This window comes from Chiloscyllium plagiosum, chromosome 42 (genome assembly GCF_004010195.1).
Source record: "Chiloscyllium plagiosum isolate BGI_BamShark_2017 chromosome 42, ASM401019v2, whole genome shotgun sequence".
NCBI lineage: Eukaryota > Metazoa > Chordata > Chondrichthyes > Orectolobiformes > Hemiscylliidae > Chiloscyllium > Chiloscyllium plagiosum.
The window spans coordinates 1,384,091-1,398,890 of NC_057751.1; the positions used below are offsets into that span (position 1 = coordinate 1,384,091).

At 46.8% G+C, this 14,800-nt stretch overlaps 1 protein-coding gene across 1 annotated transcript; it reads right to left on the minus strand.

The window, feature by feature from the left end:
• Positions 1-550: 550 nt before the first annotated feature.
• LOC122543223 (fibroblast growth factor 8-like) lies at positions 551-13,550 on the minus strand. Its single transcript, XM_043681697.1, is given in 4 exon segments — positions 551-920; positions 2,907-3,013; positions 5,340-5,509; positions 13,477-13,550. Coding segments are annotated over 4 exon segments (645 nt in total). The 3' UTR covers positions 551-626.
• Between the last annotated feature and the right edge of the window lie 1,250 nt (positions 13,551-14,800).

Here is a 14,800-nt window from a genome sequence, read left to right on the forward strand (position 1 = left end):
ATCTTATAGACCGTGATAAGGTCAGTTGTGTCCTAGTCCATTCATTGTGCCACTGGAGTGGTCGAGGGAAGACGGGGCCTTACTTCATGTCTCAGCTGAAAAACAGCAACTCCTACAATTCAAAACCAGGAACATCATCCAAGGTTATTGTGGTATCTGAAGTGAGACTTAAACTAAACAACTTTCTGATTCAGAAGCAACAGTACTCCAGACTAAGGCACAGAGCTGATTCTCATGTCTACAACAGACTATTCTTCCAAATGCAGCCATTTGGAACCTGTTCCCAAGTATTTCAGTGGCTGAAGAGTGTTGTGGGATGTTCTCAGGATGTACAAAGAACTGCACAATGACAAGGGATTTCTCTATTTGCCTGGTCAGGATCGCTGTTTCAGAATTCACTCAGCATCGATGAATTGTACCATACAAGTCTGGCACATTTCCAATCGAGCACACACACAGAATAGCCTTTGGTTTTCAGGAGCTTGTTTCATTTTTTTTATTTCATCAGTTTTTTTTTTGTAAAATTTTTTTGAAAAACCTGTGCGTGTTCCACTGTCTAACCGTTAAAAACCAAGTATAAAAAAATAGAACATCTTATTTAAAAAATATTGAAAGTCATTGCTTGTCTAGGTCCGATGCCTCTTGGGCAGGCGTGTTCTCTGAGTCCTTTTGGTGATGGGGTAATTTATAAACTCAAAGTGCCTTTGCCGGTCCTGGTTTGGAAACAGCGGCTCACCTTTGAAGAGTCTCTTCATGAAGTGGACTTCTCTCTGATTCTGTCTGGTCTTTGTCGCCTTCCTGGGCTGGCCTTTCCGGGTAAAGGCCATGTACCACCCATCGTACTTGGTGTTCCTCAGTGCCGTGTAGTTATTTTCCAGCAGTATTTCCGTGAAGATGCAGTCCTTCCCTTTTCCAACCAGCTGGATCAAAGGCAAAACATTAGATGGTGAGGCCACACTCTGCCTTCAGTCAAACCCAGCAGAGTTTTGACATCGTGCCCTGAATTTTGTATCGTTCCCCCCTTTCCCCCGCCCGCAGCGAGGAGACTCCACTGCCTACCACCGCCAACCTGTTGAAGACCAGTCACTCGTTTCGCAGAAGAAATGGCAAGACCATTTGTGGTGTAGCAAGATCCCACAGTAAACTTGCATTTATACAGCACTATTAATGTGGAGGTCCTCAGGTGGGACAAAGAAATCCAAGAAGATACCGGAACAGGGTAATTCAAACTTTGGTCAAGGTAGAATAGCTGACAACAGGAGTTTGTCTGCTCATGGTGGAGCCATGGAAACTGAGAGGCTAGAATGCTGTTGGCCCATTACAAACCTGAAGTAGATCTTACTCATTAGGATAGAGGAGATGGGGATAGAAGCTCAGCTGAGTAATAATACTGAAAGATAATTGATCAGAAATCAATTCAACCTCAGGCAGTGGCTGCAAAGGGGAAGCGTCCTATGGGTGAGGGAACAGAGTTGGTGGGAAGGACAGAAGACCATCAGGAGCTTCACTTGAATCAATGACTGCCATCTGAAACTCTAGGCTTAACCAACAAGGCAGCTCCATCAACATCTCTCGAAGCGTTCAATCACAAACGGAAAACTCTACATGTGAGGTTTGAACTGTTCCTAACCCTCCTCCCACATCCCTCTCCATAGCAGTAACAATGGCACCCAGCATCCTGAAATACTGGCCATTGGCTGGAGACCTCCCAAACTCCAGGAACGTTTGCAATCCCGGTCGGAGAAATCAGCCCATGTACAATTTGCGAAAGCGACGTTGGGAAGTGAATCCCTGTTGTCACCGTTTCCCTGATCTCTGTGAAGTAAACCTTTCCTGGTTTTGATGGGAAGTCTCTCCAAAGGGATTGGAAAGGGTCAGGCAATCAATGGCCATGAACCTCTTGTTCAATAGTGAAGTGACCTCACCTTTAACATTGGGGTATCTGGTCAGACAAAGGAAGGTACTCACCTCAGGTGAATGGTTGGCAGTGATGATGTGGCCACTATCTCCAAAAAGGACTGTACCATCGTCCTGGGGCAGTCTTTATCTCTACCACTATCACCTCGCTGTTTACGGGAGTTAGATGGCTGGAAACTGGCTGTTGCATTTGTTACCATGACAACGGTGGCTAAATTTCAGACATGTTTCACTGGCTGCAAAATGATCTGGGACATTATTTGATCTTGAGAGGTGCTGTGGAAAGGCAAGACCTTTAAGGGCTGTCAATGTGAGAAGGAACAGATTCTGCACACACGGAATGAGGCCATTTAGCCCATCCTGTTTGTTCCGGTTCTTTGAAGGAGATTTTCAAACTAGTTTCTGCTCATAGCCCTGTCATTCCTCAAGTAGCTGTCCAGTTTGGTTTTGAAGATAACAGCTCCATTGGTTTCCACCACCTGACCGCAGCATATTCGGGATGATAACGACATATCTAAATTTCCTCATTTTAGAAATCCAAATCTGTGTCAAAACACTGAAAGTGTACCAGGACTTGAGGAGAACCTACAGGCACCGTGGACTAGAAGGGTGAGGTCTTCCACGATAGTGCAGAGTTGTTACAGTCAGGAGAAAGGAGTGGGAATGGCTCAGAATTTATTCCAAATGTTAAAGTGCTTCTGGATGTGAATCTATGGAATTCACTGCCACTGAAGGCTGTGGGGGCCAGGTCATTGAGTATATTTAAGACTGAGATAGATAGGTTCCTGAGTATGAAGTGCTACAGGGAGAAAGTGGGAGAATGGGGTTGAGAAACTTATCAGCCATGATTGAATGGCAGAGCAGACTCGATGGGCTGAATGGCCTCATTTCTGCTCCTGTGCCTTATTTTAGGATTCATTCTGAGGGTGTTTGTGTACACTTCCTTGACCCTCACATACAGCCACCCCCACCTTCAGCCAGCCACTTACTTTTCCCACCAGTTTCCCCTTTCTGTTCATACAGATGTAGTGCCCAGTCTCTGCTCCCCGGATTCTCACTCGACTGTCAAACGTGTCCGTTTCCACCAGCAGTTTCGCTGAAACAAAAAACAATAATCCATTAAAATAAAGGAGGTGGACCCAGATCTGCTGAGGATTGGCCGGGATGGAGCACAATCAGGGTCTCATTGGGAAGCGAGAGTTTCTTCTTTATTCTTAAGTGATGTTACAATCGTCACTGACAAGGACAACATCTCTTATCAATCCTTAACTGTCCTTGAATCAAGTGCCTTGCCAGAGGGCAGTTCAGAATCAACCACTTGGCTGTTGACTTGCAGTCAAATGAAGGTCAGACTGGGTAAGGATGGCAGATTTCTCACCTCCCCTAAAGGCCAAGCCCAGATGGGTTTTCACATCAATCAATGGTGGTTTCACACTCACTATTTCAAATACAGATTGATTGAATTTCAATCCCACCATCTGATGTGCTGGGACTCGAACCCATCACCTCACAGCCTGAGCCAAGATCTCTGAAATACTATTACAGTGACATTTCTACCGCACCACCATCTGCACCAAATGCGACCCTGTCAGTGTCTGGAATCAGGCGGGTTTCACGCCATTCCCTTTGAGTTTTGTACAATGTTCACACACCAATTTTCCTGATTTCCTGAAATAAATGGAGGCCACTCCCAGCCCACTCCTGAGCTGCTGCTGGTAAAGCTCCACGTGGGAAGTGGCAACTCAGAAAGTGACCTTCCTGTTAACCCGAATTAAAACCGTCTTATTCTGTTTGTAAACAGCCCAGAGCAGTGGCTAACACCAGCAGCCACCTCACTCCTGGCTGTCTGTTCAAGGCCAAAGAGTGAAGATGCTGGAAATCTGTCCCAAATACCGAGAAAGCTGGACAGACTCCCCAGCTGGGGAGGGAGAAACACAGAGAATGTTCTGAACAACGTCAGATCATCTCCAAACATTCACTCTCTTTCTCTCCCCACTGATGCTGTTGGGTTTCTCGAGCATTCTCTGCCCTTGGTCTGGTTATCTGTTATTCTATAATAGAAACCATTCAAAGCACCTAATTCAATTCCAGCCTATAACTCAGTCCAGAGTATCTGTCACTCACTGTATAAACATTTCAATTAAGCACCAGTATGTGACCCACTTCTGGGGATCTCTTATTCTGAGGTTTATAAAATCATGAGGGGCATGGACAGGGGAAACAGACAAGGTCTTTTTCCTGGGGTGAGGGAGTCCAGAACAAGAGGGCATAGGATTAGGGTGCGAGGGGAAAGGTATAAAAGGGACCCAAGGGGTGACTTTTTCACACAGAGGGTGGTACGGGTATGGAATGAGCTGCCAGAGGAAGTGGTGGAGGCTGGTACAATTACAACATTTAAGAGGCATCTGGATGGGTATATGATTAGGAAGGGTTTGGAGGGATATGGGCCGGGTGCTGGCAGGTGGGACTAGATTGGTTTGGATATCTGGTTGGCATGGACAAGTTGGGCCGAAGGGTCTGTTTCTGTGCTGTACATCTCTATGACTCTATCACTCTAACAATATACTTCCTGAATCCCTCAATTAGATTCAAAATGTGAACTCATTCCTCAGTTTTTCAACACAAACTCCTCCAGACTACTCAGTAGCTTTCAAGTTCTGGATGTCTATTATTGTGTATATCAACTCAACCTGAACTCCTCAATCAGATTCCAGTCAATGATTCCTTCCTGGGTGTCTGTTTACCTGGACATGAAAACCTCCCATTAAACCGCTCCATTAGATTGCAGCCTCGAACTCACTCCTAACTATTTATTCTTCTGTGCATGACCTTGCCAGACCCTTGATTCGATTCCATCCCTGTACATCTGCTGTTTGACGTAGAGAGAGTTGAAATGTTGGGGGAGAAAGCAGAGACCGCATCTGGGCAGGAATTTTAGTCAAGGTGTGATTCACAAGAATGGAGGATGCTGGGAAATCTGAATCCAAAACTGAGCAAGAGTCACTGGACCCGAAACGTCAGCTCTGCTTTCTCTCCACAGAGATTGGCAGAGCTGTTGAGTTTGTCCAGTGGTTCAGTTCGTTTCTGATTAGCCATGTCAGGGTACGGATTCAGCAAAATGGAGGGGGCCAGGAAACGACAGTGTCAGCCATTGCAGGCTTCCCACGGGCAGTGCCCATTTTGGAGCAAAGAGACTTTTTACTGAGGGTAAACAAAGTCTATGATCAACAGCAAACAGTGAACTGGTTCCTTCCCAGCAGAGTTTGTACTGGCAGTGAGCGGAGGAGGGGACAAAATCCAAAACCCAATCACTTTGAGCGGTCACATCTTGGTCTGATTGATGGACCCATTAACCAATCAGCTCCATTCAGAGTAGGGTATAGCCAATAGTGAAAGAGTCAAGTGCAAGTCAAATTCCTTACCGTATTTACTCCCATCTTCCGCCGTTGCGTTGATCCTCTTGCCCAGGATCTGGACGTGCTTCCCACTGGTCCGGCTGTAGAGCTGGTAGACACGGATATGACGTCGGCTGAGTTGGTCACTGGTCCTGGCGTGGTCCCTCACGTGCTGATTAAAATTAGGGGACGATTGATTCTCCCCCTTTTGTTTACAAAGGGAGAAATAAAATCAATTTGCTTTTACTGTGCCGGAGCCCAGTGATCTGATGTGTGTCAGTTCACCCCTCCTCCAACTCAACTCTCCACCTCTCTGTGCTGGGCATAGGGTCGCCAACTCGCGTTGGACACACCCCTGGAAGGGAGAGTGCCTTCTCCAGAGTCCCACGATATGATAAATTCAGCCAGGTCTATCTGTCCATTATTCTATCACTCCTCTGCAATGATACAGCACGGAAACAGACCCCTCGGTCCAACCAGTCCGTATCGACCATGTTCCAAACTAAACTACTCCCATCTGCCTGCGTAAATATCTTCCCTGTTCATGTACTTATCCAAACATCTTTTAAATATTGTAACCGTACCCAAATCTACCACTTCCTCAGGGAGTTCACTGAACACGTGAAGCATCCGCTGTGTAAAAATGTTGCCCCTTATGACTTTTACAAATCTCTCTTCTCTCACCCTACAAATGTACTCCTTTGTCTCAACACCCCCACCACAGGGAAAGGATACCTGCCATTTACCCTGTCTGTGTCCCTCACGATGTTATAAACCTTTATAAAATCACCCCTCAGCCTCCTGCACTCCAGGGAAAAGAGTCCCAGTCTATCCAGCCTCGCCTTACAACTCAAACCCTCCTTTTACAGCAAGATTCCTGGTATATTCTCCCCACGATGATTAATATTTGTCAGAGAAACAAGCAAAAGTGGCCACATGAAAACAGAACGTTGCCTGGTGGCACTGAAGTTAAGTATTGATGAGAAAATGATGTGTTCTCAAAATATTTCATCGTACACTCTTTTGGGATTTCCTTCTCTGACCTGGTTGAGTGCAATTTGAAAACCAGCAACAGCAAGTCTCTTCCTTCAGAAATCATCAAACTTAAACAGTTTCTAATGTGCCAATCACCCCCGCCTGGGTTCTGATCATGGAGATCTGTCTTTAATTCCTGGAGAATCCAAAGAAACACTGAGGGAGGAACAGTAACCCCAAGATTCCACGTGACGTTCTCACAACTTTAGGTGCAATCAGGAGAAGAGACAAGGCTGAAGCTAAACACAAACTTGCATGAACACATCCTGGTGGTCATCCCAAAGGGCAATACAAAGGAGGTCACTGAGATCAAACAGGCAACTGAAATCCTCAAGGAGGCTTTTAAAAGTTGGCAGAAAGAAATAATTTCTATTTAAGTCAAGGTTTTCTCATCCTCAAGGACTCACAAAGTGTCTCACTCAGTCAGGCGCTTGTGCAATGCAGGGGCTACAACCCTTCACTCTGGAGGAGATGGCGGCAGTACAGCCTCAGACTTTCTGGCCTCCTTAACAAAGCCAGTTCTGGAAAGACAAAGTCATGGAATCATACAGCACGGAAACAGACCCGTCAGTCACAGAGTCACAGAGATGTTCAGAGACGTAGATCCAACCCGTCCATGCCGACCAGATATCCCAACCCAATCTAGTCCCACCTGCCAGCACCTGGCCCATATCCCTCAACCCTTCCTATTCATATACCCATCCAGATGCCTTTTAAATGTTGCAATTGTACCAGCCCCCACCATTTCCTCTGGCAGCTCATTCCATACACGTACCACCCTCTGCGTGAAAAAGTTGCCCCTTCGGTTCCTTTTAAATCTTTCCCCTCTCACCCTCCAGTTCTGGACTCCCCCACCCCAGGGAAAGACCTTGTCTAGTTATCCTCTCCATGCCTCTCATAATTTTGTAAACCTCTATAAGGTCACCCCTCGGCCTCCGACGCTCCAAGGAAAACAGCCCCAGCCTGTTCAGCCTCTCCCTGTAGCTCAAATCCTCCAACCCTGGCAACATCCTTATAAATCTTTTCTGAACCCTTTCAAGTTTCACAACATCTTTCCAATAGGAAGGAGACCAGAATTGCACGTAACCTTCTAACAGTGGCCTAACCAATGTCCTGTATAGCTGCAACATGACCTCCCAACTCCTGTACTCAATACTCTGACCAATAAAAGAAAGCATACCAAATGCCTTCTTCACTATCCTATCTACCGGCAACTCCACTTTCAAGGAGCTATGAACCTGCACTCCAAGGTCAAGGGTTGAAGGGCCCGCACTGCGCTGTAATGTTCTATGTTCTATGAACATGATGCCAAATGTTACTAATCTGTCTGTCCTTGGTCCATATCCCTCCATTCCTTGCATATCCATGCGCTAATGGAAAAGCCCCTTAAATGCCCCTATTGTACCTGTCCCCACCCCCATCACCACTTGTGGCAGCATGTCCCACATTCCTATTACTCTCTGTGGAAACACCTCCTTTAACCTTCCCCCTCTCACCTGAACTGCATCCCTATTGTGTTTGACATGCTCCCATGTCAATGTCGTAAACCTTGGATCAGAACTATTTGCTTTACACAGGGCTACCTGTCTGTATCGTGTTATCCTTGTGAGGCAGTTATATTCAATGTCCATGTGCAGGTGCCCAAACCAGTGAAGTTACCAGTGGGGAAAATTGAATAGCTATGTCCTGAACAGCAAGCTCTCACAAACAGCACTGGGGTCAACACTGACTAACAGACCCATTTCTAGCTTGTACCTTCTGCATAATTGCTTTATAACAAAAACTTTTCCTTTGTGTGTGTGTGTAGTTTTCCATGGAATATGGGTGCTGGTTAAAGTGATATTTCTTACCCATTTCCAACATGAGAGTCAAATGTTTCTCTGACTCAGAGTCACAGATTTCTTTTGCTAAAGAATGTAAGGCCAGTAAATAATTCCAGACTATGTTTTCATTGAATTGAAATGCAATGGTAGGATTTAAACCATAAACTTGGGGTTCTGAAGTCAAAACAGCAATTGCTGGAGAAACCCTGTAGGGCGAGCAAAGAGAAAACAGATTGGACCTTTGGGGTCCAGTGATGCTCTCTCAGAACCTGGGGTGGACTGCGAACAGCACAGTGACATTACCAGTCCAACACCATCTCCCCCTTGCATCCCTCAAACACAACAGCAAGGTTTCAGTGATTGTCAAGCCCTTTGAGGTGAGGGCTCCATGAGAAGGTGCTATATAAATGCAAGTTGTGTCTCCCTGTCTGTCTGTCTATCTGTACGTCAACCATGCCTATCTTTGAACATGCCAGCAGGACACTGAAAGCAGGGAATGTTTAAAATTAGCTGAGATCAGCATAAGAGGGTCCCTCTGAAGGCTTTTCCCCTGGGGGTCAGCAGGACACCAACAGGAAGTTTCTTTGCTCATGCTATTCATTCACAACCTTTGCTATTTTTAGGGGGAGAGAAACATCCCTCCTCCAACGAGGACTTTTTCCATCACCCGAACTGAACCAAGCCTCCACCTCGGCTGCTGTCAACATAAATATTCCCAGATTCCACTCAGCATATTCACCGGGAGGAGGCCTGAGGGTGAAACTGGAGTCCCCTGGTGGCTGAGAGAACCTTCACACTCACGGCGACCATCCCACAGTCCGGCTCACACTAGCCAAGGACAATCATTCCTGATTTTCTCAAGCTTTCTTCCCACACTGAACAACCAAGGTGGACTGGAGTTGTAAAGGTTTTTTTGGGATAAGGTGTACTTGTTCCTCCGGGGTGGTGCTTGTCCACTGACCCCTGAAAGCGGTGGGACACATTAACAGGGGAGTTCAGAAGGAAGGCAGCATCAGACATGGCACAGACAGGGAGATGATGTTGGAGCTGGATAGGACTTGGTTTAATCTACTCCAGCTACAGGACTGCTGTCCAAGTGCTGGAGAGTGCAGTCAGTGGAGATAGGTTGGTGTACACTCAATGGGCTGAAGGGATTCAATGAGCCTTGAACAGCACTGAGAGGCAATTTGCTGGAATTGGGGTCCTTTCAAACCTGTTCCTTCCTCGTCCTGGGTCTGAAAGCTCGAAGGATATATCGGAGCAGCTACCTCTGACTGTGGGAGGTGAAATGTCAGAGCTAGCTGCCAGGAAAGTCTCCAGGACCTGCTGGAAATGTGCCTCACGGAGAGGAGGATGGACAGCACAAAGTGAAGGTGAACCAGACTTGGACAGCACCGCATCATTGAGAAATTCATTTTTCAATCAGAATCCGCTCCTGGCTTTTATTCAGTCACTGAGTCCAAGTGAAGCATGCTTGGACTGAAGAAGGATGCAACCATTGAGGAGGGGGGGGGGGAGGGGGTCAAGTCAGTTGGAACACAGGCTGAAGTGCTGCAGTGCCACCACTGGCTGGAGGGTGTGATGACAGCGTGACATGTTGACATTGCATTTGACATTGTAAGTGTTGAGAGAGGTATTGAGTGTGGGAAAGGTTGCACTGAAGTCTGGTTGTAATCGTGACAATTGCGAGCGTGCTTTTGCCCAGAGGGAATGTGTTACCATGGTCACCGTACCTCAAAAGTGATTGGTCACACTCACAAACACACACTGAAGTGCAGCTCCTGCTGCACATTTGTGTCCCTGATACATTTGTCACTTTTTCAATTCCTTCTTTCCTGGAGGCTTAGAGTTGCTCTCCACACCAGTATTTATTGCCCGACCCTAATTGCCCTTGAGAAAGGGGTGTTGCACTGCTTCCCTGAACATGCTCAGTCCTGTGGTCGAGACAGCCGCAGCACTGCCAGGGAGTTATCAGGCAGAAGGAAAAGAACAAACCGGTATTTCTGTCACAGCCGTTACCATCGCTTCCTCCAGCCACCAGGGTGATCTTCTGTGGTCTCGATGCTGTCGTAATGCAGGAAATGCAAGAGCCAAGGCACACACAGCAAGATCCCACAGTGCCGTCATGACTGGAGAATTGATATTCATGATGTTAGTTGGGGATAAATATGAATCAGAGGAGACACAGAGAGCTCCCTTCTCACAGTGCCTCTGATCCTCAGTGCCTACCTGACCAGTAACACCTCCTCCTCCTCAGGGCTGGCTGCTGCCAAATTCCCAGTGAGTGACAGATATTTTTCCAACTTGAGCTGACTGTTGTGGCCAGCCCGGCCCATTCACTGCCCAGGCATAACAAACACATGCCAATGGCTGTTCTTGAGGAGAAAGTGAGGTCTGCAGATGCTGGAGATCAGAGCTGGAAATGTGTTGCTGGAAAAGCGCAGCAGGTCAGGCAGCATCCAGGGAACAGGAGAATCGACGTTTCGGGCATAAGCCCTCCTGAAGAAGGGCTTATGCCTGAAACGTCGATTCTCCTGTTCCCTGGATGCTGCCTGACCTGCTGCGCTTTTCCAGCAACACATTTCCAGCAATGGCTGTTCTTGCCCATGTGACAGAGGTAACGCTCCATGCTGCTCGGTAAGGGCCTCGTGATCATGAATGGCTGACTCAGGACTTGGAACAGAACTGGCACTGCTGGTGTCCCTGTCACATTGTTAGTCCTGGCTCTCTCAACCTTATAAAATAAGTGGACGAGTACTTGGAATGTCACAACATTTCAGGCTACGGACCATGTGGTTTGAGTGCAGGCTTCGGGTCGTCTTTGCAGCACTGACTCAATGGGCCGAAGGGCCTTTTCTGTCCTGTGTGATTCTCTTATTCTGCTTATGCAGATTTCCATGGTAAACAGGGGAGTTTTCTCATGTAGACCTTACCCAGTACCAAAGACCCAGAGGCTGGATTTGCACGTGGGGTATCAGGGTGGTGGGAGCGCTATGGCCATATTAATGAAGAGAATTCGCGACCTCCTCTTGCTCCTTCTTTTGATGAATCTCGGAATATTCCTGTTGTCCATGGCACCTCCCACTAGCTGTGCCTTCAGAGCAGACCACTGTCTCATTTCCCAGCAGAGACCACCTCAATTCCAACCTGATGGCTTTGCCTGGGTGGGGTACAATCCGGAGCCTGAGGTGAGAATGATCCCCACCCAGGCAAGGACACTGTCCTGATCACACTTAGCCCCACTTACCCCACTTCACCCCTCTTCTCCCAACCACCTATTTAAGATTTCAAACCCTTCGGGTTAAACAGAAAATTACTCAGCCACGTCACTCAGAGTTATTGAAGGTTGCAATCACTCTCTGATTGCATCTATTTTTTGATGGTAAACACAGTGGAAATGAAATGAAATGGGTCTTTTGGACTGAACAGGGTCAGTTTGAAATGATGTGTCCACCCAGAGGTATCAAGCGCTATTCCTCCCCAGTCTCATCTGAAAAGTGGCCATCACCCTTTCCTGTGTGTGGTGTACTGTGTGAAGAATGTTGTTCGATCCTATCTTAGACCCTGGCTACATTCAGCATCTAATCTCACAGACAGGAGAGTGAGTGAGTGAGTGAGTGAGTGGTAATGATAATCCTACCCAAGCAAGGGACTGAGAGCAAAGTTGCTTCAATTTGTTCTTCTCAACCTGTTTCCAAACAAAAGGACAAATGAAACGACGAGAGAGAGAGAGAGAGAGAGAGAGACAGGAAATCAGCATCAGAAGGACTGGTGTCTTAAAAGCTCAGATCAATTCCTGTAAACGTCCCTATCAACACTGACCTAAAACTAGCAACTGGGTTGAAGAATTCCACAGCTTTTGAGCAGGGATCTCGCTTTTGTGAAATGCACAGCCGTTCGCGCTAATTTTAACCTTTTGCCCAGAGATAAGTGTTAACTTGGTGTCGGATACTGAAACTATTTATATCAGCACTAAAAAAAGCTTCTCATGATGAATTTACAACACAGGTTAGCATTGAGGTTACTCAGGGTGGGTTTGTGGGGGGGGGGGGGGGGGGGGGGTGGGGAGTGCGTGTGGAAGTGGGGGACCTGTCTGTGAGCGAGCTCTGCCAGGGGCTGTTTAACTCTTTAAAAGCATCAGCCTTTGTTTTTAATTCCTGGTTCTCAGTAGAGAAGCCCTGCCACCATCGGGAGTGCGTCTCTCCTCTCTGTGTGGTGGTGTTGTGGTAAACTCAGCAGCACGGTGGAAACTTGGTTATGTGGTTCCCAGCAGGGACAGAGTGCATCCCACCTGAACCGTGTACCCCAGTCCCACACACTCCATACAACAGGAATTATAATGAGGAGCTCATTGATTCCCTCCTGACACTGGTTGTTATAGCTGCCTTGTCCAACACAGAGTCATAGAGATGTACATCATGGAAACAGAACCTTCGGTCCAACCCGTCCATGCCGACCAGATATCCCAACCCAATCTAGTCCCACCTGCCAGCACCCAGCCCATATCCCTCTCAACCCTTCCTATTCATATACCCATCCAAATGCCTCATAAATGCTGCATTGTCCCAGCCTCCACCACTTCCTCTGGCAGCTCATTCCACACACGTACCACCCTCTGTGTGAAAACATTGCCCCTTAGGTCCCTTTTATATCTTTCCTTTCTGGTGACTGCCAAATGATGCCAACTCTGGAAGAAGCAGGTCCAATTTAGGTCTGGCTTGGTTGGGGGAACACTCTCATCTCGCTCCATGCTTGAGATTGTGGGTCCAAGTCTCATTTAAAGAACAGAGCTCCAACATCAGGATGGTGTTGCACCTTGACAGCAAAGTCAAAGCTGTCAAAGTCAAGTGTCCATCGACCCTCTCAAGTAGAAATAAAAGATCCCATGACATTCTTTCAAAGAGACACAGGGTTTAGTCTGGACACCTGGCCAATATTAACTCCCCCAACCAATATCACAAAAACAGATGATCTGGTCATGAGTACATTTCCATTCATGAAGACCTTGCTGTGAGCAAATTGGCTACTTCTTGCACTAAAACTAAGGACCATGTCTGGTGACAGGACTAACCCTTCGGATGATCTGGGGTCATGAAAAGTGCTGCAAAAATGCAAATTCCTTCTTGACAGTTCTCTGCATCTCCCGTGTGAATGTTTGTACCAAACCCTGAAATCTTTCAAACAATCAGCCAGGAGGGACAGAGGACTCGCTTTTTCAGTGGGGTGTTTCCAAGCATTACCTCGTTATATCACAGAGCAGCCAGTGCCCTGAAATATTCGGAGGTATGATTATTCTAGAATACAGCAGTGTCAGCTGTTTGAAACACAACAAATGGAAGTGCCTCAGTGATTTTCAAACGGAGAGCTTGCTTTCTGCCATGTCTTTCAGAGGCTTTGGATTTCCTGAACTGTCCTTCAGCTACACAGACAGTTTCTTCTTATTCACTCTATCCAAGCTCACCATTATTCTGAACCACTCCAGTAAATCTACTCGCAGTTGTTTCTGCTCTAAGGAGAGGATTCCCATCTCCCGAGTTCTTGTCACATAATCCTGAGCATTCCTCTGCTCCCACAGAAAATTCGCTGCAGCTAAAGTGGAGCTGTGTCAATGTTTGCCATCCCTATCCCTTTAATGCTCCATAATATCCCACGTGGGTGACCCGGTGTGAAGCATTCAACAGGAGAAGTAGCACAAACATAAAACAAAACCATCTGTCAGGTACAAGTGTCAAATAATTCAATCAACAAATGCATAACCTGATCACTTTGCTCATCAGTGTAACATTTTAAAAAGTTTGAGTAATTGTCAAAATTGACAATCTAAAAATTGTCAACAGAGGAATCCCATTGTCATTAATCACTTGGTCAGTAGAAGTCCATCGCTCTGAGATTTTCTCAGTGTGTGGATCAGTCAGGGGCACATCTGCCTCTGAGGTGAGTCACAAGCTAAGTCCCAATGCAGAACCTGCAGTGCATTCAGAGAGTGCTGGAGTGCCAATTACTGTCTTAAATTCAACTGGTAACTCTGCCCGTGGACTGAGAGGATCCCAGGACATTATTTAATGAAGCCTGGGTGTACAGGATGACACCTCAATGAACATCACTTGAATAACTAACCCGGCCAGTTAACATTATACTGTTTGTGAGATCTTGCTGTGCCACTCTTCCTGCCTGACAGCAGTGGCACCCAATGTCCTGTTCAGCATTTCAAACATCCCCGTGTCTGCGTAGGTTTCCTCCGGGTGCTCAGGCTAGCAGGACTGGCCATAGTATCCAGGGATGTGCAGGTGAGCTGGGGTAGCCATGGGAAATGCAGGGTGATAGGGTGGGATGCTCATCATAGGGTTGGTGCACACTCAATGGGCTGAATGGCTTGCTTCCACAATGTCGGGATTCTATGATGGTATTCACAAAATAATGACTGCTACCCAGGCATCTTGACTGATCCTTCAGCGTTTTAACTGATCACCCCCAAACCTTGTAACCCGTTTTAGTTTCCAAGTTTGAAGTTTACTTGTGCCTACCTGTCCTGTCCTGAGCTGACTCCCTTTAATTTTACCAACATTCTTTATTTTCAAAACCACCTGGAAGAAACTGTCTTGGCACACACTGGGGAATGCTACCAGCAAC